The following is a 27767-nucleotide window of genomic DNA, read 5'->3' on the forward strand; positions in this document are numbered from 1 at the left end:
TTTTATCATTCCACGAGTAAGCTGTGATATTTTCTCGCGATCATGAGCTTTTCCATCATCGTTGAGCTGTCGGCATCTGATGTGTCGAGTGTCCAATAAAGCGTTTCTTGAATTTGTAGAAGCAAGTGGCGTCCAGAAAAATAAAAGGAGATCATTTATGTAGGGCAATTAATAAGCATGTGATTGCACAAATGCAATCTATGGCTAAAGGACGGGAGCAGGCTTCTTTACGTAAGAGCAATCATATAGTAATAGGCAAGTTGTGAACGTCAGAAAGAAAATCACGTGCACGTAGACTGGACATACATGGCTGATGCCTAATGGCTGTTCAGTGGATTTGGATTTATAGAAAGAAATACACTTGGCAAGTTGAATCTTTATGTTAATTTAATAATGTGGTTGGGGGAAATTCATGCATGTGAACTAATGTAACTTCCACAATTAATAGGTATGGACGTTTGGTTCATCAACTGAGGCTAGCTAATTGAAAACATTTTGACTGTTTCTCGGTGGCAAATGTTTTCGGCGCTTAATCTTTGTAACTCATTACAAAAATTAGAGTTATAACGTGCACTCTCTGAATCATGAATTAGTTTTGTAGAAAAGCAAAATGATAATTATGACATTTGTTTTTCTTTATAACACTTGTTATTTCATATAAAATAACAAACCAATAGTGAATATATAAATATAGTTGACGATCATCTCTGTTTGCTAGTATCGCTATGCTTGCTCCCAGCCGGCCAGCTTGTTCGGCCAAGGTCTAAGCTCTATGCTTCTTGATATTGCTACCTATTGTCTCCTTGATTTCAGTGGCCAGCCGATGCTGCTTCTTCCCCCTAAGACTCCTATCTGATGGGCTTGGATTGTCACCCCTTGTGGGCTGGGTTGGATTTCAATTGTGCAGCTTATTATGCATTTCAAAAAAATTTAAAGTATATATGTTTTTGAATGACTCAAATATTATTAATCCTTATAAAATCTTTTTTCTAATAAAATTTTTTTAAATTAGAAAAATTTGAAATCTTTCATTTTGAATTAAAAAAATTACTAAAAAAGAAATCAGTTTAATTAAATTTGTGAGAAAATTTTTATTTCATGGTAGAAGTTAACCTAGCAAAACTTTCATGGGTTGCAAAGGCTTTAGCAACTTACATTTTACGTCATCTTACATCAACACTCTGTCAACCTCAACAATTCTTGGCCAATTGCAGCCACTAGAAACCCAAACTGAAGCTGAGATTATAATTCCCGTCGATGATCTCATTTGCTTTCAGTACATATCCACGCTCCGGTGTGCCTAAATGGACAACACAACACGGGTATCATCAAAACCATTAAAGACTAGAAAAATAAAAATCCATCGATACCTACTTAATCTCATAGTCATAGACTTGTACACCATTGCCTCTACTTAGCAAGCTTGGAGTCAATCAACACTCCCATGAATTCCATAATCCTTGAAGGGTCCATCTGGTTGCCATCACAATACCAAGTTGGTGGTTCTTATAATTGATTGTTATTATGCTTTTGGCAATGCTGTCGGAAATTGGAAATTCGATTGTCTGACCCATTCAATCAGATCAGAGAGTACCAAATTCTACCCTTTTTGTCCCTTGAGTTCCGGCGTACAGGAAACTTTAATTTGGGGCGATTGAGCTTTCGAATTTGGGCAATGCTTACATTGTTAAGGAAGAAAATTATTAATTAATCTATATATCATAGGAAATTAATTTATTAATTTTAAAAAATATATTAAAATATTTTGATATTTTAAAAATTAATTAATTAGTTTTAGGTTGACTTTGTTGTTAAATATTTTAATATTTTATTTTTTTTAAAATATTTTAATATTTTATTATTTAATTTTTATAATTTTAAAAATTTTATTAATTGATTTCTTATATTTTTTGTTTGAACTAAGAATTAAAAATTGAGAGAATAGAATATAAGACTTTTCAGATTTACTCAAATGCATTTATCTAAATTTGTAAACGCTGATTTTTTATATTTTTAAAAAATTTATTAATTAATTTCTCTTATAAGTATTCTAAATTTTTTTTTATAATAGTTAATAGTTAAAACTAACAAAAATATTATATTCTTTAAAATGTTAAAAATATTTTAATATATTTTTTAAGAAAATTTTTCTATACTGTAGAAACTTATCAATAATTTTTCTTGTGGTGAGGATTGCCATTATATTTGCTTGTCTGATCAGTTATTTGACAAAGACTATGGTTTGTTATCTTAAAGTAAACATATAAAAGAAAATTCCAGGTATCAGGTGTGCATTAGGTGCTTCGTTTTGATTGGAAGGTAGGTGTGCTTGTCTTGACTCCCCAACTCCTCGCTCTCTGCTGTCGCGTCTTCACCCTTCCCTGCTACTGTTGTAGTTGTCGCCACTGCTGCTCAACTCTGATTTGTTGTAAAATTTTAAATTTGGTTAGTAAATTTGCTTAGTATGCATTTTTGCCGCACAGAAAATGTTTGATACAAGGCAAGACATTAGATCCAGTCGCATAGAAAATCAACTTTTTGTTGCATTGAATTTTAGTAGCCATACAATCTACCAGAAAGTAGAATTTACTTAAAATGCTATGCTTTGCTAGCCCGTTTCACAAGTGTCGACTTGGGTTTGTTTAGATCAAATCTCGATGCATCCTTCATACTGCTCATGATTCTCAAGCTCTGTCTCAGTATATCAACCTCTCTTGCCCTTTTGTACTCTTCATGCGCCACTGCAGCTATTCTTGCTTTCAGCTCTTCAATTGTTTCCTCCTTCGCTTTGACTTCCATCTTTAGCTCTTCAATCACTTCCTCTTCCTCTGCCTTCCAATACAGTCCATTCCCTACGAGTTAAAAAAAAAAAAGAAAAGAAATTTCAAGCTCCTGCCCTTAAAGAATTTACCATGTTTGCACTGTCATAAAAGCTCATTTAGCATTATATATATACATGTCAGTGTAATTATCCATAACACTTATAATTAGCTAATCATTGAAATGGTTAGTTGCAAAATAATGTTAAATGCACAGTTTGGTATTGTCTAGTAATCAGACATCAGAATGAACAGAGAAAGAGATGAGCCCTCATCCCAAAATCTTGATGCTGTGAGATGGCAATTTATGACATGAAATAAAGTGGATCTACAGTGCATGTCATATGCCCTCTAGTGATAATTTCTGCAAAATTGGTGAATATCTATACTTATGCATGCACATACTTGAGGTGACACTTTGTGTGTTTATGATGATCATCTACTCTGTGTGTGTGTACATGAGCATGCATGCAAAAGGAGAAGAGAGAGATGCACCATGATGAGTCCTCTGGATGAGATCATCAAGCTCTGTCTTGATAGCAAGATACAGCTTCTTCCACTTATGCACAGCCTCATCTCTCCACACTCTTTCCTCCTCCATTTGCTTAACCAAGAAGGCAGAACCCATCCTTGAAAATGAGCAATTTTGCTCACTTTTCTCCTCCATCCTCCTCTCTTCCATATCTCTAATCCTCTTTTCCTTCTCTTCCAACATCATCCTCAGCCTCTTCGCTTCCTGTTTAAGCCTCTTGCTCTCTTGCTTCCACTTGGCTTCTTTAAATTCTAAAACCATCATGTCTCTCTCATAAGCTCTACTCTCATTCTCTCTTTCAGACATCAGAGCTTTTATGTCCTCTTGGAGAAGCCTTACCTTCTCCGTCAACCCTCTAAGATATTTCTTACGGGTGTTGCTGCTCTTTTTCTTTACACCAAAGCAATCCATATTTAGCAGCTTCCGCTTTTCCTCTTTGGCTTTCTTGCTATCCCTCATAAATCGAGCCGAATCTTCTCTTCTAATTTAATATATCAAAAAGAGAAAAGATCGAGAAAGTGACAAGGATATGGTGGGGTTTTGGATTAGAAAACAATTGTGTTAATGATATATATTCCTTTCAGAGGCTCCTCTGTCAGTGAAGAGCTGCCCATAATCAAAATCCATGTTATTGTGCCCATATATACACGTATGTCAACCCATATACAGTGCAACTTGAAGATGGTTGTCTATATCTAATCTCCAGCTTATACAAAAGGATGTGTACAAGAAATCATGCATATTCATGGACATACATTCTGCCTATTCACATGCATTATTTTTGGAGCATATATCGAGATATCATGCCTACAATTCACTATCCACAATCCAATCATTAACCTATATAAGTTGGTCCTGCCATATTCATCATTTAAAAGATACAACTTGATTGGATATGGGAATTTAACGTAGAAATTTGTCTTTGAATTGATGTACTGGTTACATGTTTGATTGGTTGTTTAGTAGTCGGTAGTTCACTGAAAGGAGTTAAGAGAATGGGAATTCTCGTTTATGGAGAAGCCGAAAGTGTCTCTCCTTTGGTAGTTGGTAGTTAATGAACTAATGAACTTTAGCAATCTGCCACTCTGGTTTCAACTAGGGACATGGCCATGTTCATATTAATTGCTTTGGCTTCAAGCTGTGTCTAAGCAAAAAACTGATATGGTATGAGTCCTCCCTAGTCTTTTGCTCTGTATACCAATAACGAACAAGAATAGAGAAAAATCTTGCTGTAATTGAAACTACCTGTTATACAAAAATCCAATGTTATTAATAAGTATCAGACATCGAAAAGCATATTCACTTGCAGATGGTATCTTTTTCTTTCTTACCAGATACGTACAAATATACATTTATAGCTACAAATGTACATGTCTTTGGATTCCCTGCCTGAAGGACTTGCAGAATTGTAGTATAAAAGGAAGGGGGTCCATCCTGCATTAACTTTGACACCTATAATTTTGTTGTTTTTCATCTAGTCCTTGCAATGTGTTGATGGTGCATGCTAATTCTATGCTATGAATTATTGTGGTGGGAAATTTTACTCGTAATCATGGTGATTCCTTCCCATGACCATGATGAGAGATTCTTAATAGTCCTCAGTCCTCACGTACGTATACTGTTATCTGAATTTTGGAGAGCTACTACAACTCATCTCTTGTCTTCATTCGAGTAGAAGTAGTTGTTTGTCTGCGAGTTTTTAAATGTTTAAAATTATTATTGTATAATATAATAAAATATTACATTATTTCATTATACTTTTAATTATTTATATTTATTAATTCTTCATAATTATTGATAATGATCATTATATTTTAGAAAAATTACCTAAACAATAAATAACATTTTAGGAGGTTGAAAAACTTTCATGTAATTCATTTACTAATATTATTGTTTAAATGATCTATCATGTATATAAAAGAGACTAAATTCTTTATTTTCTTATTAGTCAAAAAGATCTATAGAGAGACAACATGCATATGAAGAGGAGCGTTGGGCAATGGCAGCTCTTTCGGCAGATCGGGTCGGATTCGAATTTGGGGCAACAATACGTTTTCTGCTGGAGGGCAGGGCCTTCTTGCTGGGTTGGATCCTTTCCTTCAGATCGTGTACTAATATTGGCCTTAAGTTGTTTATCTCTTTTAGCTTTCTGATGTAAGGCTATTGAACCTATTCCAACTGTTATATTGAACTTGGCCTTTTTATTAATGAATCTCTATTTTTTTTTTTCAAAAAAAATTCACCCCTTATAAATATATTTTGTAGCAATTCATTTATTATTAAAAATATAAATAAAATGCATCCAAGTTTTTATTTATCTGTGACTAATATGTTATATAAAAAAGTGATAGAAAATTAAAAAAAATCACATAATAATGGTAATGATAAATATAATAAATAGTATTTATTACATATATATTAATAAAATTAATAAATATAACACTTGTTATAAATATATAAATTTAAATATATTACTTTATATAAATATATAAAATTAATTATGCTATTTATCAAATTTTACTCAACCTATTTTAATTTGTCCCTTTTAGCTAGCTCTTTATAAGGGGCAATTAAATTATATATTTGATAAAAAATGATTAAATTATATCATATAGGATTGGTGGATAAAAGTACGCTTCGGACAACCAGTAAAATAGGGTAAAGAATCCGAAAAGAAAAAAGAAAAAAAAAAAAAAACAGTAAAGAATGGAGATAGAAGGATTTTGGTGGGACGATATTCTCCTCTGTCAGACCCCACTTCAGTATGCACTACAAACGCTAAATATGGTCCGAAACAGAAGCCAGCCTAAATTAAGTCCTGAAACTGTGCAGCCCAGCCCAGCCCAGCCCAGCCCAAGCGTTACATTTAATTTTCAACGTTCCATTTCAATCGGCACCAATCATCATTCGATGTTATTATATGATCCTGTCCAAACCTTTTTTAAAATAATTAAAAAAACAAAAGCGATTGCTTTAAAATTTTTGGATTAGAATTTGAAATCATCAAAAATTAAAATTAAGATGAATTAAAATTAATTAAAAATAAAATTGATTAAAATTGTAACCGACCAATTTGATTTTAGTTTATCTTTTCGGCAGATCCTGAATCGATGATTCCAGGCCTAAATCAACCCGTCGCCGGCCCTACCTAGAGGCCCAGCCATTGTGAACAGTAAATTTGATCAGGGGGCACCGCGAGTAAATAGCTGCAGATTTTGGCGGGCAAATCACGGAACGTGGAAAAAACAATAAAAGAAAAGAGAAGCGATGTTCGACCTCACGCATTCATGTTGGTTTACGTTGGAGAGGAGAGCCATACAAACGCACGCAGAAAGCGAGCGAGAAAATAAATTCTTCTAGGAAAGAGAAGATAATAGCGAGAAAATCAGGGAAAATAGTTGCAGAAAAAGGCTTTTCGGTTTTTAGTTATGGTTTCAGGTCCGGCATTGTCATCTCTAGGCAGCAATAGCTTCTCCCATGTGATCTCTTATCTGCCTCTTCATTTATTCTAAAACGAAAATGGAAAAAAACCTCAAATTGCCGATAGTTGGAGAGAGCGAAAAGCATTCATAAATTCGTTACTCTTGTTAACAGACAGAAATATAGAGACATGAGGATCGAATATCTCAAAGAAATTGGATCGTTATAGCAATCGCATTTCAGTTGGAATTGAAGAATTCATTGGTTTTACGTTGATATTTTGGTGCGGTGAAGGAATTGGCTTGACCTTGATCTAATCTGATAACTTTCTGTGGTCAAAATGGTACGTTTCTTTTTTCCTATTTCTCTAGTCTGTATGCGTTTGTTTGTTTGTTTTATAATATCTGTTGAAGCTAAGCTGTTCTGCCTGTTTTCTTAATAATTTGCTCTTGTATTAATTTTTAAGCTCAACATATTGATGTGAAGTTCAACTTCGACGATTTAGTAGAGAAATAAACACTTGGGTGCATGTTTGATTGATGCAATCTAATTGAAAGAATTAGAATGCAATCAAATAACAATATAATAATACAATAAAATAAAAATTAGTATTATCACAATTCATTAGGTCTCAATGTAATTGATTTTTTCTTTTCTTGGTTTCTTGTCCACTTTATATTTTGTTGCCTGAAGAAAGTCCTTTAACTTCCAACTGGACATGAAAATATATAAAAGAAGAATATGGAATATTTGAGTGTACTTTTTCATTTTATCGGGACTCCGTAGTACATATATGTAATGCAAATTAAAGTGAGCGGTACATAATGCGGTAGTTTAGTGATAAAGCAGAAGCATCAGATGGATAGCTAATGAATTGTCAACAAAATACTGCTTAATTCTATGCGTGATCTACAAAAAGTACATTCGTATTGCCATTATTAATTCGTTAAAGCAGTGAACTTTCGGAAACTCGTTAAAGTGTTGTTAAATTTTAATTCCGTTAAACAATTGTCTTTCCATCTAATTAGCGTTAAGATTGAAGGAAAAGACCAAAGTATGACCTTATAGAAGAGAGAGTTTTTAGTCTAGTTTTCAAAATAGATGGATGGAAGTATTAAAATGGCAAAATTTGTAGACAACACAGTCATTTATTTGAATTTTGACTAATAAAATATACTAACTTTAAAAAATGTATAATAGGGCTAAAGTGTCTGTCGGAATCAAAATTTAGGACCTTTTATAAGTTTATCAAAATATAAATATCATTTTGTTAACAATGATAATACCCGAGATGTTTTTATAAATCACCTAATTCTACAGGAGCCTTTTTGCAATTAGAAGCCTACTGTATTATTTACTGTGCTCCAAGTGCATTTGCACCTTCATGAACCTTGAAAGGACACTTAAACAAAAAGAATGCTGAAGAAGAATAAAAGAATGTGTCAATTGATGGCCACCTTTGAGTGAAAGCCGAATAAATATTCAAATTTGATGAAGGGAAAGGAGGACGTTTGTTTAAGTGTTTAATGACATTTTTGTTGTCAACTTTTACCAACACAGGTGTTTGCTGCAAGCCTGTGATTGGATAGATGCAGACTTTTTTCTTTCTTAATTTTTTTGTTATATTTCATAATTCCTATGTGTTTTTTTTTTTTTGCAAGGATACTTTATTCTTTCTGATGGATATATTGATGATTTCATTTGTCACACAGGTTGCTTCACGAAATGTACTGGTTGGATCTTTTGTTTGGGTGGATGATCCTGATGTATCTTGGATTGATGGAGAAGTTACAGAAATTAAGGGTGATAATATTAAAATAAATTGTACATCAGGAAAGACAGTAAGTCTTTATTGTGATGCATGAATATTGCAATATTATGTGTTTGTGCTTTTACTCGTATTTAGGATAGTGTATCCATGCAGCCATGCGCATGTTCCTTTTATGTCAAAATAAACTTATTGTTGATTCCTTATTTGCTGCATATGGTCAATCAACCTTCACATTTGACCTCTTTTTTTCACCCTTCTCCTCGGCTGTGTCTTTCTTCTGTTTTAGGTTGTTGCTAAAGCATCTGATGTTCATCCAAAGGACCTTGAATTTCCTACGGGTGGTGTGGATGATATGACAAAGCTGGCATATTTGCATGAGCCTGGGGTTTTATACAATCTTAAATGTAGATATAGTGGAAATGAAATATATGTAAGTTTAGAAGATGATCTACATGTCTCCATGATTTCTCTCTTTCTCTCTCTCTCTCTCTCTCTCTCTCTTTTGTACATTTTATTGCAGGATGATATCAGTTCTACTATTTACAATTTTTTGGTGCGTTGGGTTTAATAAATTAGCCATAAATCCTAGACGCTAAATTCTTTTCTGAGGTACTTCGTTGGCATATGAAGCTAAAATCCCTGATGGTGCTTCCAGACTTACACAGGGAATATATTGATCGCAGTGAACCCTTTCCAAAGACTTCCTCATTTATATGACAGTGGTATAATGGGACGGTATAAAGGGGCAGCCATTGGTGAGCTGACCCCTCATCCATTTGCTGTTGCAGATTCAGCATACAGGTGATGGCCACATGAAACCGTCTGTCTCATGTATTGGAATTTTTTTTTTATAATAAAACAATATTCCCTTACTAGTATAGAAATTCTAAGCTCACAGACAGATGATCAACGAGGGAATAAGTCAGGCAATTTTGGTTAGTGGGGAAAGTGGAGCTGGTAAAACAGAGAGTACGAAGATGCTTATGCGCTATTTGGCCTATATGGGAGGGAGAGCTGCAGCTGAGGGAAGGTCCGTTGAGCAGAAAGTTTTAGAGGTAGGATTTCTTCTAAGTTGCACATTGATGCAGTTATTTGCCTGGTGTTGCACTATGAGATGCAAGACTTTTTTATTTTGGTGTGTGTTTGGCAGTCCAATCCTGTTCTGGAAGCATTTGGTAATGCCAAGACTGTCAGGAACAATAATTCAAGGTGATAAAACCCTAATTAACAGTGTTTTATTTTATTTTATTTTTAATTTCATATGATGGCTTAAGAGTTTTAAATTCTTTTATTTCTTGAATTGCAGTCGTTTTGGCAAGTTCGTGGAGATTCAATTTGATCAGAGGGGGGGGATTTCAGGGGCTGCCATTAGGACTTATTTACTTGAACGGTCCCGTGTTTGTCAAGTGTCTGACCCCGAGAGAAACTATCATTGCTTTTACATGCTCTGTGCTGCTCCTCAGGAGGTAAATTGATGTCCTGCATGCTTCTGAATCTTCTTCCTGAAGGCACTAGTTTATGGTGAAATGACCATTAGAAATTTAAGTTTCCTTTGAGTGCAAGTTCATATTTGGCTTCTTTTATGTGCTATAGATTTTATCTGAACAACCAGCGTGTCATGTGATGTCTAATGAGTCTAAGGGTCTATTTGACGTTGTTGTCAAGAATTTTCTGAAAAAGCAATATCAACTTCATTGTTAAACAAGCACTAACAACAGTTGAAATTGTCATGCCTAGATCTTTATTAACCTTTGATGTAGCAAATACCATGGAAGTTCTTCAAGAACATACGTTGTCTAATGTGTCTGTTAAGAGTTTCTTACATTGGAAGCCAAAGAGAATTGTTATAGGGCTTTGTAGATAATGGCCATTGAAAAATATAAATTTGTGTGGTGATGATTATTCTTCTTTGTTGTCACTAACCTTATATATAAACATGATGAAATATGTTCTTGTACCTACGCTGTTCAAGTTTCCTGCCAAGGAGGTATTTGACTGGTTTTCTGTAGTTTGCGTAGATGTGACCTGTTAATAGTTTAGCTGCTGTTACGTACTTTCTTAACGTGCATATCAGGATATCAAGAAGTACAAAACGGGAGATCCTAAATCATTTCATTATCTCAATCAATCAAACTTCTATCAGCTGGATGGAATGGATGAATCTAATGAGTATCTCACTACTAGGAGGGCCATGGATGTTGTTGGGATAAGTACTGATGAGCAGGTACTCTATTTCAATATTTTGTGATAGGGAATTTTCAGATGGAAATAGTTTCTGAATTTTCTTTTCAGGATGCAATATTTCGAGTTGTGGCTGCAATACTACATCTAGGCAATGTCGAGTTTACGAAGGGAGATGAACTAGATTCTTCTACACCCAAGGATGATAAAGCTCGGTTTCATCTCAAGATTGCAGCTGAACTTTTCATGTAACTATCATTAATTTAATAGAATTTGTTTTTCTGTTGTTGGGATTACTTAAGGAAATTCTATAATATGCTAGTTTGGTTTAGGTGTAATGAAAAGTCACTTGAGGATTCCTTGTGCAAACGTGTGATCGTGACTCGGGATGAGAGCATAACAAAAACACTTGATCCAGCTGCTGCAACTGTCAATAGAGACGCTCTGGCCAAAACTGTCTACTCAAGGTTATTTGATTGGTATGCTCTGATATACTTCACGTTTTTGTTCTAAAGTATGTTGTTTGTACTGATAGCATTAAATCTCTACAGTTTTTTTTTCTTTTTTTAACTTCTTAAGCACTTATACTTCAGGCTTGTGAACAAGATTAACAACTCTATAGGTCAAGACCCCAATTCCAAATCTTTAATTGGGATTCTGGATATATATGGATTTGAGAGTTTCAAGACAAACAGGTGCTTAACCGGTACGCTTTTGTTTACATCATTTATGAATGTTGATTTCCTGGCGGAGAACTGCATGAGAATAACCATATTTCTTTAGATGGGAATCATTAACTAGTGATGTAAACGTTTTCGTGCACTGTTCACAAGCAAACCAACACCTATTGTTGGAGTTGGTTTTCTTGTGAAAATCATTAACTAATGAATTACTTGGGTGATGTTAAATTGAAGATAATGGTGGACATTTAGGATGGATGTGAGAGAAGTCCACCTTGTTTGACAGAATTTTAAACGGAGTAAACTAAACATTTCTGGAGTAATTCCGGTTGATTCCTTCCCCCGCCGCAAATACTGTTAGAACTTGCATTACGACTAAAAAATTTGAATCCTGTAGCTAAATTTGATTGATGACCAAAGGAAATGTTTAATTCTCAGATTAGGAAAAGTTTCCTTTAACTGATATGTTCAAAGGACTCCTTACAGATCAAATTTAGTAGCCCATTAATAAACTTACATTACAAAACAAATCCCATCTCATGGAGAATTCATGATCCGAAATTCAACGTCCTGCTTAGCCTTCTTGACATATTATGCATCTACATGATAGCTTTATTATAAATAACAGGATAGCATGGTTCCTTTTAATCAGGTGATGGAATTCAATACAATGTCATGATATGAGCCTGGGCCTTTTTTGGCCTGAGGACTTGGCAATTAACAAGCCTTAGAATCTGTATACCAGATTAATATATGACATCTGACATTTACATGAAGGTCTTTATAGGGAATTCCAATGAATAAATTCAAACTTGTTTGAAACAAGTGACAATTTCTGAATGTGCACGTAAGGTTAAAAATAGCAATAACTAGGCACATAACAACATTGCAAGACTGTCAAGAAATTTTTATTGCATAGTCACTAAGGAAAACAAATACACATAACAAATGGATTAAATGGAGTTCCAAAAGAGCAAGGAATGAATCAAGTTCAAAATTTCAAACATTGTAGAGGTGAAACAAGGAGGCCATGAAATTAGCTCAATTCTAGAAGAACAAAAGTAATATATACCATAAAAAAGAATTGAATTCAAAATAAATAAGTCCAGTGCAGAAATTTCAGTAATGAAACCAAGTCCTGGTAGCAAAACTTTCAATACAAATCACGTCACATATTTAGCTTACGATGTCTGAATGTATATTGTCCATTTTATAACGTGAAGTGAAATTATGTTTTTGAATTGCCCCTGTTGATGCTTGTATCTAGCTTTACAATGTTACTTATTCATTGCAGTTTTGAGCAATTTTGTATTAATTTGACCAATGAAAAGCTGCAGCAACATTTCAATCAGGTTTTGCACATATATATATATATATATATATATATATATATAATATCTGTTTTTGTTAGCATTCTCTGCAACCTTTAAATGGCTTCTCATAATTTAATCTTTCCTGAATATGTTGTTTGATAGCATGTTTTCAAGATGGAGCAAGAAGAATATACGAAAGAACAAATTGACTGGAGTTACATTGACTTCGTTGATAATCAGGACATCCTTGATCTTATTGAAAAGGTGTGGTATCTTTTCATCGGCACTCAACATCTTTTGTCACATTATCTTGAATTATCTTGGGATCCAATATAAAAGTAATAGGCTATACCTTTTATGCTTATCTTTTTGTAATGTTCAAATCGCTATTGCCGGATTTTTTTTATATTTTTATTTTATTTATATAATATTCATGTAAACATATTTTCCTCCTTTTTTACTTGTTCCTCAATTTCATGGGGAAGAATATGATGCAACCATAATCAATTTACTGCTTTTTTTTTAATGATTATTGGATCCATTTTTTATGTATATGATTTTTGTGGAGGTGAATCCTGTTGCATTATATCAGTGCATAACATAGTTGACTTCCTAGAATAACTAATATATCCTTTGACTAAAAGAAAATGGAAAGAAGTCAAATATCCTTTTGATTAAAGGAAATGAGAAAACAGTTGAAAGACAAGAATGATCACATTTTGTTCCCTTGAAAGAGAGGAGTTTGCAAGCTTTGTATTGTCACGACACTTGTTAGATATTGGTTCTATATTAGTTCCAAAATAAGGCTATCTCACTTGCGCCTAATTTGCTGGCATTCATTTTTTTGGGTTTTAGTTTATATTTTTAAAGCCGCATCAACAAGGGACTTCACTTGATGAATGGAAAAGTTCTTTGATTATTCTAATTTGTACTTTTACAATTTCAGAAACCTGGCGGCATCATTGCTCTCCTTGATGAGGCTTGGTATGTGCAAGAAAAAAGAAAATAATATTTATATAGTGTTCTATGAAAGCTATTTTGCAGTGTTTCCAGAAAATAATATATATATATATATATTTTTTAAGTTATGCTTACTTGCTAGCTCTTGATTATTCTTGTAGTATGTTCCCTAAATCGACAAATGAGACATTTGCACAAAAGCTTTATCAGACTTTTAAAGACCACAAGCGCTTCAGCAAGCCTAAGTTAGCACATAGTGACTTCACTATTTGCCATTATGCTGGTGATGTATGTTGCGACTTTGATAATTTGATCACCTCAGAAATCTGAAAGCTACATTGCAGCTCAATATTCATTTTTTTTATTTTTTAATAATTGTAGGTAACGTACCAAACTGAACTCTTTCTGGATAAGAACAAAGATTACGTCGTTGCAGAGCACCAAGCACTCCTTGGGGGGTCCAAATGCTCCTTCGTTGCAGGCCTGTTCCCACCATCACCGGATGATTCTGTGAAATCATCAAAGTTCTCATCGATAGGTTCTCGGTTTAAGGTCTGCTCATCAATAGTGTTGACTGCCCATAAGTTTGGTGCACATGGCTAGCTTCTTTTATATGCTATGGTCTTAATTCCTGTCCTCTTACAGCAACAACTGCAAGCTTTGCTTGAAACATTGAGTGCCACTGAGCCACATTACATTCGTTGTATAAAGCCAAACAATGTTCTAAGACCAGCCATCTTTGAAAACAGTAATGTTCTACAGCAACTACGCTGTGGGGTAAGATATGAGAATTTGGTCATTTCACATTTATGAGTGTTGAATTCGGTAAGCTTGCCCCAATAATGTAGGGAGTTTCATATGCATTTGATTCCAGGGAGTCATGGAGGCAATTAGGATTAGTTGTGCAGGATATCCCACTAGGAAGATGTTTGATGAATTTGTTTCTCGTTTTGGCATTCTAGGACCAGACGTTCTCAAAGGAAGGTAACTTTAACTAACTTTTGTTTGCACTAAATGTAGCTTTGATTTTCATTTTGATTATGATACATTATTCATTCATTGGATTGGTGGAATTTTTCTATTTTTTGCATTAACTCTTCGCCCCCCTCCCTCCCCCATGCCGATAGCTATGATGGGCCTACTGCTTGCAAGAGGCTCTTGGAGAAGGCAAACCTTCAAGGTTATCAGGTACATTCTAATACTACTTTTGCAAAGATTCTCAAGCCATACTTCATGCCTGTGATCTTCCTCTATCATGTATCTAAAACCGTTCTACTTTGTTTTTCCTGTATCTGACGCATGAACATGCTCATATCAGGGACATTTGTCTTCAGTGTCAAGCGCTGAATGGGTTTTGAATCCTTGTTTATTGCACACTTTCCAGCTCTGAGATATTACCATTCAGTTTCAATTATTTGTATGACATTGTTACTAACATTTCAAGAACAACCTACTGGTCCATTACTCTTGCAGATTGGCAAAACTAAAGTGTTTCTCAGAGCTGGTCAAATGGCGGAATTAGATGCTCGTCGAAGTGAGGTGTTAGGAAGAGCGGCAAGCATGATTCAGAGAAAAGTTCGTTCATATTTTTGTCGTAAAAGGTATATCTTGTTGCAGCAGTCTGCCATTGATATCCAAGCTATGTGCAGAGGTATTATTATTTAGCTTTATATATATATGCATGTCATAAGATTGAATGTGTTAATTATTCTGATGTCTTATTAAAGTTTCTATGAATTTTTGCCTTATTTGAGCTGTTTGCAGCCCAAATAGCACATCATCTGTATGAATGCATGAGGAGAGAAGCTGCTAGTCTGAAAATCCAAAAATATGCTCGGAGGCATCTTGCAAGAAAATCTTACAACAGACTATGCACTTCAGCTGTTTCTATCCAAGCATGTATGCGTAGAAGGGCTGCATGTAATGAACTTCAGTTTAGGAAGCAAACAAGAGCTGCAATAGTGATACAGGTAAGTTCATAAGCTTGTTCATGGAGTTAAAAAATGCTATTTATTTGGAAATCTTCCTCTTGCCTTCTTCTAGTCGTTTACTTCTTTTCTTCCTATCAAAGCAAAGTGGCATGTCGAATGATTACATATTTCAAAGCTGCCCAACTAATAATGGGATTAATAAACAGATAAAGTGATGATGGTGTATCAGTTGTTTGGTGTGTTTGGATAAAATTCTCAGCAAGAAGCAGTTATCTGCTTTCTTGACCTGCTATATGAAAGGAAGAAGGAAAAGAGTAGGCCTTCATTTATTTTAGAAACCTAACCATAATTTATTTGACAATGCAAGAAAGTCACCACAATTGCTCAAATGCCTAGGATCAAATCTTTCAGTTCTGATGGGGGAAGTAGAATTTTAAGTAGCCCATGCATAATGCATTCGAACAAAACAGCTCTCATATAGCTACTAGTTCTGAGCCTGGCAGGTTATTCTGTCATTTACATGCAACCAAATTTTCAAAGTTCCTGTGATTTATGCTTTCTGGACTTCTTACATTGCAGAGTCACAGCCGAAAATACTTAGCCTCCCTCCATTATTTGAGGTTAAAGAAAGCAGCAATTACCATGCAATGTGCCTTGAGAATAGAAGTTGCCTGCAGAGAACTACGGAAACTTAAAATGGTGAAACTCAATTCCTCCTCTTCTTAATATTATTTTCAATCTTCTTTTCATACTTTATCTTTATTCTCATTGTCCTTTTCTGAATTTGTGGTTGTTTCTTTCTTCGCCTTTTCACATGAGTTATCTATGATGAATTTGATTGGTGCGTGAATTTTGATGTTACTTCCCCATGCTATCTGTGGTTAGAATTTTTGTTTGAGGAAATTTGATCATCTTTTTAATTTGTGGATTGGATTCAAGGGTGGATTCCTAATATCTCTGCTTCAAAGGGTGAGTAATCATTCAAAGGTGAAGTGTTGGAAATGCTATAATTGAGCTTATGCATGAATGCCATAGAACTTAATTGCTCCCCTAAATATCCATTGCTTAAGAGAATTTCATAGGAAATATATTTACCAACTTCAAAAGAATGATCTTGCTCCATAATTCTCTTCTTACTTGCATAGCCACGTGCATGTTTTAGCAGTTGATAGTGGTCTATTTAGTTTAATGTAGTATTTCCTCCTGTGAAGTTACACAGCTTGAAAGTTGATGCTGTTAAGCGGTTTCTATAGTTCCACTTTCATTAATTAATTTTATCTTGATACGCAGGCTGCTAAGGAGACTGGTGCTCTGCAAGAGGCCAAAATTAAGCTGGAAGAGGAAGTTAAACAACTTACCTGGTGCCTAGTGCAAGAGAAAAGAACGAGGGTAGGATTTTTTTTTTTCTCTCTGTTTAGGCATCTTCGCCCATGGACTGAACACTGTATCTTTGAAGTTAGCTGCATATGTGAATTTGTCACCCATTTAAGTTTTAGCGTCAAGAAGTAAACTATATTACTTTCTTGTCTTCTTGTAATTTGAGATGCCATCTAATGCAGGCTGAGCTTGAGGAAGCCAAAACACAGGAAATTGCGAAATTACAATCTACTTTGCAAGGGGTGCAACTTGAATTCCAAGAAACTAAAGCCTTGCATTTTAAGGAACGCGAAGATGTAAAGAAAGAGACTGAACATGTTCCTCACATTCATTGATTAATTTTATCTTGATAAGTCTCTGATTCTTCCTGTATGTCTGCAGGCTGCTAAGGAGACTGGTGCTCTGCAAGAGGCCAAAAGTAAGATGGAAGAGCAAGTTGAACAACTTACCTGTTGCCTGGAGCAAGAGAAAAGAACGAAGGTAGGATTTTTTTTTTTCTCTCTGTTTAGGCATCTTCACCCATGGACTGAACACTGTATCTTTGAAGTTAGCTGCATATGTGAATTTGTCACCCATCTAAGTTTTAGCGTCAAGAAGTAAAGTATATTACTTTCTTGTCTTCTTGTAATATGAGATGCCATCTAATGCAGGCTGAGCTTGAGGAAGCCAAAACACAGGAAATTGCGCAATTACATTCTACTTTGCAAGAGGTGCAACTTGAATTCCAATAAACTAAAGCCTTGCGTTCTAAAGAATGCGAAGATGCAAAGAAAGAGACTGAACATGGTGCTCACATTCATTAATTAATTTTGTCTTGATAAGTCTCCGATTCTTCATGTATGTCTGCAGGCTGCTAAGGAGACTGGTGCTCTGCAAGAGGCCAAAAGTAAGCTGGAAGAGCAAGTTGAACAACTTACCTCTTGCCTGGAGCAAGAGAAAAGAACGAGGGTGGGATTTTTTTTTCTCTTTGTTTAGGCATCTTCGCTCATGGACTGAACACTGTACCTTTGAAGTTTGCTGGATATGTGAATTTGTCACCATCTAAGTTTTAGCGTCAAGAAGTAAACTATTTTACTTTCTTGTCTTCTTGTAATTTGAGATGCCATCTAATGCAGGCTGAGCTTGAGGAAGCCAAAACACAGGAAATTGCGCAATTACATTCTACTTTGCAAGAGGTGCAACTTGAATTCCAAGAAACTAAAGCTTGCGTTTTAAGGAACACGAAGATGCAAAGAAAGAGACTGAACATGTTCCTCACATTCATTAATTAATTTTATCTTGATAAGTCTCTGATTCTTCATGTATGTCTGCAGGCTGCTAAGGAGACTGGTGCTCTGCAAGAGGCCAAAAGTAAGATGGAAGAGCAAGTTGAACAACTTACCTGTTGCCTGGAGCAAGAGAAAAGAACGAGGGTAGGATTTGTTTTCTCTGTTTAGGCATCTTCGCCCATGGACTGAACACTGTATCTTTGAAGTTAGCTGCATATGTGAATTTGTCACCCATCTAAGTTTTAGCGTCAAGAAGTAAACTATTTTACTTTCTTGTCTTCTTGTAATTTGAGATGCCATCTAATGCAGGCTGAGCTTGAGGAAGCCAAAACACAGGAAATTGCGCAATTACATTCTACTTTGCAAGAGGTGCAACTTGAATTCCAAGAAAATAAAGCTTGCGTTTTAAGGAACACGAAGATGCAAAGAAAGAGACTGAACATGTTCCTCACATTCATTAATTAATTTTATCTTGATAAGTCTCTGATTCTTCATGTATGTCTGCAGGCTGCTAAGGAGACTGGTGCTCTGCAAGAGGCCAAAAGTAAGATGGACGAGCAAATTGAACAACTTACCTGTTGCCTGGAGCAAGAGAAAAGAACGAGGGTAGGATTTGTTTTCTCTGTTTAGGCATCTTCGCCCATGGACTGAACACTGTATCTTTGAAGTTAGCTGCATATGTGAATTTGTCACCCATCTAAGTTTTAGCGTCAAGAAGTAAAGTATATTACTTTCTTGTCTTCTTGTAATTTGAGATGCCATCTAATGCAGGCTGAGCTTGAGGAAGCCAAAACACAGGAAATAGCGAAATTACATTCTAAATTGCAAGAGGTGCAACTTGAATTCCAAGAAACTAAAGCCTTGCTTTTTAAGGAACGCGAAGATGCAAAGAAAGAAACTGAACATGTCTCAGTTGTCGACAATTCGGTTGGTACAAAGAAAGAGACTGAACATGTTCCTCACATTCAGGAGGTCTCAGTTGTCGACAATTCGGTTGGTACAAAGAAAGAGACTGAACATGTTCCTCACATTCAGGAGGTCTCAGTTGTCGACAATTCGGTTGGTACAAAGAAAGAGACAGAACATGTTCCTCACATTCAGGAGGTTTCAGTTGTTGATAATTCGGTTGCCGACAAGTCAGTTGTCGACAATTCAGTTGTCGACAATGAATTAATGAATAAACTTACTGCTGAAAATGAGATGCTCAAGGTAAGACTTTTAAATTGACCTCGGGTTCTAGATGCTAATATACGGCTTAAGAAAAAGTGCATTCAGCACTCTAAGAAAATGGGAAAATGAATTAAGTATAGAAAAGGTAAAATTTGACTTGTGTAGATCATATTTTCTGAATGACAGTCTACATAGGTTGCTTTCAAATGGACCTTGGATTCAAAATGCTGATACAAGGCTTCAGGCATAAGTGCATTCAGCAATCTAAAAAATTGGAAAATGGATAAAATGTGGATGAGATAAGAACTTGTATTAAATGATAGTTTCTGCATGACTTTCAACAGGCTACGGTTAGTTCACTGGAAAAGAAAATTGATGAAACAGAGAGGAAGGAAAAGCAAATTGATGAAACAGAGAGGAAGTATGAAGAAACCTGTAGGATCAGTGAAGAACGGTTAAAGCAGGCTTTGGATGCAGAAGCAAAGATAATTGAGTTGAAAACTTCCATGCAGAGGTTCTACAGTTGTATAAAACTTCATAAACATCCATCTTTAAGTTAATATAGAGGCAGGATAACTGGATTTCTCAACGGCTAACGTGATTTAGTTGCTACCCATATTTTATCTCAGGCTTGAAGAAAAACTTGCTGATTTGGAAGATGCAGAAGTTCTGAACCACCAAGCATTGTCTAGTTCATCTGTCAAAAAAAGGTCTGAAAATTTAGCAATCACTTCTCAGGTGAACAAACACAATCTTTAGGATCTAGCCTTTTTTTCCCATTGCCATTTGAAAATTCCTGATTCTTTTAAAATTTTTGCAGCCTCTTGAGAATGGTGATAATGTAAGTAAAGAAAATAAAGTCAGTTTGATTACTTTATAAATGATTATTTTGCTGTGTCCATATTCAAATAATCATCTATGTGTTGAGTGACCCACTTTCGACAGGAAACACAGAGTTCTTCACCAGAAAAGAAGAACGATATGGATTTAGACAAAAAAATACAGATTGAACGGTTACATGTATGTGCTTAAAGGATGAAAAAAGGCAAAAGGCCTATTTACACCTTAACTTATATGTCAATAGTCATATAAGCCCTTAAATTTTTTATAGGTCCAAACAAGCCCTTCAACTGTTAAAATAAATCAATTAAGACCGTTAAATTTTAATGATTGATCAATTATTTTTTTAGAGGATATATAAGCCCTTCAAATTATGGAAAAGGTTAAATAAAGCCTTAAATTTAAAATATATCAAATAAGCTTTTACTTAATTCAGATTTTTTTTTCATATTCTACCATATTATTTTGTAACTAATATCTTTTAGTTATGTCTGTGAGCTTATATTGTCTACTAATCTCTCAATAGAATAACCAACATCATATTTCATTATATCATATAAAATTAGTGATAATAACCATGAAAAAGGCAATAAACCCATAGAGAAGTTTTTTGAAACATTCAACAAAGAGCAAATTATCAATTTTTTCTATACTAAACCAAAATCTCTATCATTATGTTACCTATTGAGTACATAAAATAACTTATGAAAAACTCATAAACTAGAAAATTTTCTTTTACATGGCTTTACCTAGATTTAAATTGAAGCCAATTACATTATATTCCTTCTTTTTATCTATCTCAAGAAATTGAAGGGCCTATTTGTCCTATTTTAAAGTTTTATGTACTCCTAGGGCATACTTGATCTATTTTAAAAAATTTAAAGAACTTATTTGGCTTATTTTAATAGTTGAAGGGCCTATTTGGACAAAAAAAAGAAAAACTTGTCTGACTATTAACTAATACTTTAAGGGCTAAAATAGGTCTTTTGCTATTAAAAAAAAAGTCCTTTTGAAGAATTTTTGTCTCAAATGTTTATTTTGATATTTTGTCATATTTATGATGCAGGAGAATGTGGATTTTCTAATTAAATGTATGGAGCAAAATATTGGTTTTAGTCAAGGAAAGCCTGTCGCTGCAGTTACTATATATAGATGCCTTGTCCACTGGAGATCATTTGAAGCAGAAAAAACTAGCGTATTTGATTGTCTTATTCAAATGATTGGTTCTGTAATGGAGGTACTTTATTTTTACTAGTTAAGCATGTAGTAACCAGAAATCACCCAATCCTAAATTAACGTAAAAAAAGAGGAACTAAACTTAACTAAGCCTTAATTCCAAACAAGTTGGATTTGGCTATATGGAATTATGGATCACTTCACACCATTTCACTTAATTTAGGGCTACATATTAGAATTATTTAGAACCTCTAGTCCTTTCTCATGACTTCTTCCCACAGCTCTCCATTGTGCTCCATGCTAGTCCATTTGTTGGTCTATGATGTCCATGTTCAAATTATCTCAACTTTATGTCAGTAGGCTCTACTTCCAAGTTCCTGTGGATGTTTCAATTTATACCTTGTCAGGTTTGTCCTTGTATTTCCACATATCTGTCATGCCATGCTCATTTCTGTCACATTGATATTGTGTAGCTGTTTTTTCATCATAACTGGTTGAATCACAGTCCTGTACAACTCCTCATTTAACTTAAGAGGGTGTTTTGTGATCATATGGAACTCAAGTTTCTATGGTTGACGTCCTCATTTCTTCCATCTCTTTGTATGACAGAGCCTATCAATGTGCTGAAATGCTTGTTTTAGTGGACCTTATGCCGTCTTACCCTAATCCTACTGTGGACCTCTTTGCTTCCATTTCTTTGTATGATATAGCCTAGGTGTCCAAAATGTGTGCTCTGCGGGACCTCTACACAATAATCCTACTTTATTTACTCCTTATTTTGTTGCTAAAATTGCAACACATTTATTATATTTTATTTCTGGCTAACTAAAACCTAGATTGTGGGTTGCTCCCCATAGCTACAACTTGTTACTCCAACTTGAGTTGCCTCTAAAGTTATGTCATCTACAAACATCATACAGCAAGGAATATCTTCTTGAATGTGCTTTGTCTACTCATCCATGATCAAACCCAAAAATATAGGGGCTTAAGCCTGATTCTTGCTATAATCCAATTGTAATAAAGGATCTTTCTGTATCATATCTTTGTGTCTAACAGATAATCATTTCAGTTTCAATACCCGTCCTAGAACATCTTTTTGGACTCTTACGAACTTTATCTATATCAATAAAAATAGAGTTCTTTCCGGTTCTTTTTGTACTTATTCACCAATTATCTTATTAGAATAATCGCCTCCATAAGATTTGGACTAAAGAAGAAATAGTTTTGTGTTGTATGAATTGGCATCTAACATGCTTGATACTGTATACAATGTTTTTGCAGAACCAAGAAAACAATGGTCATATGGCCTATTGGCTATCTAATACATCTACACTATTATGCTTTCTTCAACGCACTTGCAGAGATAGTCAAAAGCCTCCTGTTCCAACATCATTTTTTGGCAGGGTGACCCAAGTAAGTAGGTACATCCCTGAGGAAGTTTACTTGCATGGTTCATTGCAATGATCTAACAATTCTAATTTGCACAACTATATCTGCAAGACATGTTAATTCTAGAAATTTATTCAAAATTTTCTCAGAGTTTCCGTTCATCCCCTTCTTCCTCCTCCCTTAGAGTGGGTAAAGATACAGTACAGCTGGTTGAAGCTAAATATCCAGCTTTGCTGTTTAAGCAGCAGCTTACGGCATATGTGGACACGATATATGGAATCATTCGCGAGAATTTAAAGAAAGACTTGTCGCCACTGCTTTCTTCTTGCATCCAGGTAAAATGACTCTGTTTTTAGATTCTTCGGTAGATTTATGTAATTTTTAGTGGGTGTTTGTCTTTGCTTATAAACTGATCAAATTAATTTATAAGCTTTAAAAATAATCTTATTTATTTGTTAGAACATTTTTTGGGCTTAGTCAGCTTATGAGCTAAAAAATACGCCAGGGCTTTGAGGGGTCTAACTTTTCATTTGGTCCTTATAAACATTAAACTTTAAGTATTGCTCTTATTTAGTTTTTAAAATTTCCCCACGTATATACTTATAAGCTGATTGTGCCAAAAATATCAATTGTTTATTGACCGCTTATAAGCATTTAACCAAACACGAAATTGGTTAAGATTTTAAATGCTTAAAGCACTAAGTGTTTCTAAGCTAATTTTCATATGTTAAGCCAAATATCTCCGATTGGCCTTTATAAACAGGAGGTTCGCTACATTCTATTCCTGGATCATGAATTTCTACATGATAAATCAAAAGCTAATTATTTTCAATGCTGAACTTCTGAAAGGACTGGATGTCTTTTCTTATTTCCCTGATGGAAGGGTTTGTCTATCACTCTGCTTTCTTCATTGATAAAGTCTTCTTCTTTTTGTAAGAGAGGGGGGTGGGTGTCAACTGTCAACCTTGCATTCCTTGATTTTGATTAATTTTTTTCTATTTGTATTTGTAGCTCATCCTTTTGCTCTCTTCCTCTTCGAATTTCTTCCATAAATCTATGCCTGTAAAGTTGTCTTTGGCATTGAGTGTAATTTGATGGCTAATCTTTGTTAAACTGGCCTTTGACGATGCACACAAGATTTGCTGGACAGTCCCTTTAACTGATATTTTGACCCATTTTTGTTTGCTTGAACGCATCTCCTGTTTTACTGTGAACTATAACAATGGTTGCAGTTTAGTAGGAGAAGGTAGAATGACGAATTGTCATTCTTGATAACATCTTTTTTCTAGTCCATGTGCTTAAAATGAGGCAACTGTCTCCTACTACCAATTTTCTATTACAATTAATGTGCCATCTAATGGTTCAGGCACCCAGTGTATTGGACGGAAATGCCTCAGAGTCAGTTCCAACTAATAACTGGCATAATGTTGTTGAGAGCCTAAATGGGCTGCTATGTACATTCCAAGAAAATTTTGTAAGTGATTTTCAAGTTTCCCAATAAATTTCTTCTACTTACGTTCAGTGACTTATAATTGGTCTTTCTTAGGTATCTGCAATTCTTGTTCAGAAGACATTTACTCAAATTTTCTCACACATGAATGTGCAGCTGTTTAATAGGTAAATTGATACTCTCTTTATTGAAAATAGTTGCAGTCTTTTGGGTTACTAGGTTAACATGACGTTGTATATTGTTGTATGCCACTGCAGTCTTCTTCTTCATCGAGAGAGCTGCACATTCAGCAATGGAGAATATGTGAAGGCTGGGTTGGCTGAGTTAGAACAGTGGTGTGGCCAAGCAAAAGAGGAGGTAACCTTCTTAAGTTTTCTCCAGTTAAATGCTATATGAGCCACATTGCTGTTCCTTTGAAGTAATTGTTAGTGCTGGAAAAAAATCTCTCGAATGCAAAAAGAAAACCTTTTTAACAAGTATACTTATAGGGCAATCAAGCAAGACCATTGGATTAGAGTAAAAACATGACACCGCTTCTCCTTAAGGGTATTGGATATTTCCATATCTCATTTATGATTCATATGATTTTGTGTTTCTCCGTAGTCAAGTAATACATTACAGAGAAAAGGAAAAAAGAAACTATTTTGCAATGTTTTACTATGGTGCACTGAAAGGTTGATAAATATTTTGGGTTTGTATCTAAGGACTTTCTCAAGATGTTTTATGGGAATTATTGTTTGTAATGTTTGATTGCAGTACATAGGCTCAGCTTGGGATGAACTTAAACATACAAGGCAAGCTGTTGGATTCTTGGTATGTTCATTTCAACACTTGCACATTTAATAACCAAAGCAGTTCAACTAGGTTGACTCTTCTACTTGAGTGATGCACTATCAGTGTGTGTTAGCTATGAATGTCACACTGGTATGGTGTTTTGTATGTTCACTTGCAATCATAGTTTCATGTGGCTGGGAAATATCTTTGATAATAAAATATTTTTTTTCTTCCTCTCTGTTCACTTGCAATCATAGTTTCATGTGGCTGGGAAATATCTTTGATAATAAAATAATTTTTTCTTCTTTCTCTAACTGTTTAGCTTGGCCGCACTTAGGAAAACAACGCTAATGGAATGTAACGACCCCTATTTAAAGGTTTCCATTCCATTTTCCTTGAAATAAAGTTAAAACACAAATATATGATAACAAATTTGGATTACTTGTATTTATATACCAAACTATCCCAACATGTGGCTTTGGAGAGGAAAAATAATGGCCAAAAGGAGCAATATGTTATAATAAGTGTGGTTGGAGTGAGAATATCAAGAATACCTGTTGGTGCTAGAAAGATGAACAATTAGAACGAAAGCATGTGACAGATGGAGGTAGCACCAACTTTGTGAACCTTGATTGAGATTAATGAGATCTAAGATGCAAAAGCATGGAAGAGTTGTTTGGGACAAAGACTTTATTGAGTTTATAAGTTATGGGAGCTGTCCACAAGCTTGTTCTTGCATAGTGTTAAATTCCCCCATTTGTTTGATATATGGGTAATGTGCCCTTATAAAACCTTGGGCACTTCCTCTCCCATTTAGCTAGCTTTTGAAAATGAGTTAGATCCGATCCATTTTCTTAACATAGTGTTGGAGCGTCCTTATCTAGTGTTTAGAGCTTCTATGAATATTTCATGTTCTAGGTGTCTAGTCTAGGCATAAGAGAGTTATATTAAATTCGCACATCGGTTTGATAAAGGGTAATGTACCCTTATAAAGTCTTACAAGCTTGTCCCCTCCTAAAGCTAGTTTTTGAAGGTGAATTAGGCCCAGCCCGTTTTCTTAACACATACAAACTTGATACTGTTCCCAAGCTATCCCAAGGGCGTCTTGGCTCATTAACATGAGATGTTTTGGTTCTTACTGCTTGTATTATTTGGATCTTGTGTGAAATTTACTCAATGATCCTAGAATTATATGCTTATGTTAAGCTTGTGTTCTGGAATGCGACTCTCATAATCTTTGGAGAGCATTATCATTAGTATAATAAGGGAGTCCTGAATACATCCGGGATGAAATTTGTCAAAACTTCTTGTTGATGGATGATATTGATACTAACTAATGTCCTCTATAAACGGTGGTTGCATGAGAATCTTATCCATTTTGGCTCAATTGGATTTTTGTGTTTTATAATTTTATTTAATGCTTCTAATTTTAGGAAAAAATTCTTATCAGGTTATACAGCAGAAGTCGAAGATAACATACGATGAAATTTCAAGTGACCTTTGCACGGTAAGACTTCCCCCTCTCTTAAGGATCTGGAAGTAATATGAGTGAATTGTGAAAATATAAAAATTTTAGTACAGAAAAACCTTTAAAATGGCCATAGTGAGACATGATTATTTTAGGCAATCTGTGAAGAATGAAGCATTTGCCTGGAAAATGAAATGGGATGAGAAAAAATAGAGAATGGATTCTTATTAGTAAGAGATTACTTAGATATGAAGCATTATATGCCAGTCTCTCATCAGTTCTTTCTCTTTTCAGATCCTGAGTATTCAACAGCAGTACAGAATGTGCACCCTATACGGGGATGACGACAGCAATGCTGAAAGAGTTTCCGCAGATGTAAGATCAATTGAATTCCCTTTTGGAAGGCATTCAAGGAAGTAATTTCCGTCTTAATATTTGATGTGGTACCGCATCTTTATTTTGTGCAGGTCATTTCCAGCATGAAATCTAAGATAGATGGGCCCGACAATGATGATGGCGATTCTTATTTGCTGAAAGAGGATTCCAGGTGAGAACGAAAGCCGATTCCTTTTGAATGGAAAACTTGAACCCAAAACTCCTTCTAATTAATCCTTTTGAATGCAGTATTCCTTTCTCAGTTGAAGAAGTTTCTAATTCTCTTCAAGAGAATGATTTTACAGATGTAACACTACCTTCAGTCCTTCTTGAGAATCCAGACTTCGAATTTTTACATGAATAAGGCTGTGGTTCTTTCACTGTTCTTCATCCGCTTCAGCAGTTCATCAAAGATTCAGCATTTATTATTAAAGATTCCGCTGTCATATTATTCATTTAAATTAGAGCTGTAAAAGCTGATGAGATTGGTTCTCATAGTTAACGAGGCTTACAGTTTTATTTTTGTACCTCGTCTTTCTTTGTTTAAAAGTCGCTTGGAGGTGGACCTGCATCCTTCTTAGGATGGTAGGAATCGAAAATTATTTTTGTAGCATGATGGAGAGCTGATTATTCAGCCTCCACATGTTGTATGTGCTAAGTCATAAAATAGGCCTCGATATTTATAGTCCTATTTTGGTTATAGGGCGAATCTTACCCGCACTCACTCGGTGTATAATTTTCCTTAGTCATAATATGACTGTTGTAGACACATTTAATCCCCAGATAACATGATGGATTAATAGGATCTTTCTTGCTTTGCCTTGTGCTTTTAACTGGAGATTCTTGTCTTGACGTTTTTAGAAAGCTGTGTTG

General features: G+C 34.9%; 2 protein-coding genes across 2 annotated transcripts; one reads left to right on the top strand and one right to left on the bottom strand.

Moving 5' to 3' along the window:
* Positions 1–2523: 2523 nt before the first annotated feature.
* On the bottom strand, positions 2524–4566 carry LOC110601910 (golgin subfamily A member 6-like protein 1). The gene is made up of 2 exons (XM_021739305.2): positions 3315–4566; positions 2524–2852 (listed from the first exon to the last, which is right to left on the bottom strand). Exons 1-2 carry the CDS (start codon positions 3808–3810, stop codon positions 2599–2601), a joined length of 750 nt encoding a protein of 249 aa, XP_021594997.1. The 5' UTR covers positions 3811–4566; the 3' UTR covers positions 2524–2598.
* A 4262-nt stretch (positions 4567–8828) lies between these two features.
* Positions 8829–27733, top strand: LOC110601297 (myosin-6). The gene is made up of 45 exons (XM_021738381.2): positions 8829–8972; positions 9198–9343; positions 9441–9597; positions 9693–9751; positions 9849–10008; positions 10617–10766; positions 10835–10971; positions 11056–11202; positions 11317–11418; positions 12698–12755; positions 12879–12980; positions 13663–13700; positions 13838–13964; positions 14058–14228; positions 14322–14453; positions 14551–14660; positions 14804–14864; positions 15150–15327; positions 15441–15646; positions 16187–16306; positions 16898–16996; positions 17167–17280; positions 17366–17464; positions 17635–17694; positions 17834–17932; positions 18100–18159; positions 18298–18396; positions 18562–18621; positions 18760–18858; positions 19024–19461; positions 19767–19936; positions 20052–20160; positions 20243–20263; positions 20368–20442; positions 21329–21499; positions 22720–22851; positions 22977–23162; positions 24194–24301; positions 24374–24444; positions 24535–24634; positions 25034–25090; positions 26502–26558; positions 26814–26894; positions 26987–27066; positions 27144–27733. The coding sequence occupies exons 1-45, from the start codon at positions 8895–8897 to the stop codon at positions 27256–27258; spliced, it is 5199 nt and encodes a 1732-aa protein (XP_021594073.2). The 5' UTR covers positions 8829–8894; the 3' UTR covers positions 27259–27733.
* The last annotated feature ends 34 nt before the right edge of the window (positions 27734–27767 follow it).

This window comes from Manihot esculenta, chromosome 15, assembly GCF_001659605.2.
Source record: "Manihot esculenta cultivar AM560-2 chromosome 15, M.esculenta_v8, whole genome shotgun sequence".
Taxonomy (NCBI): Eukaryota; Viridiplantae; Streptophyta; class Magnoliopsida; order Malpighiales; family Euphorbiaceae; genus Manihot; species Manihot esculenta.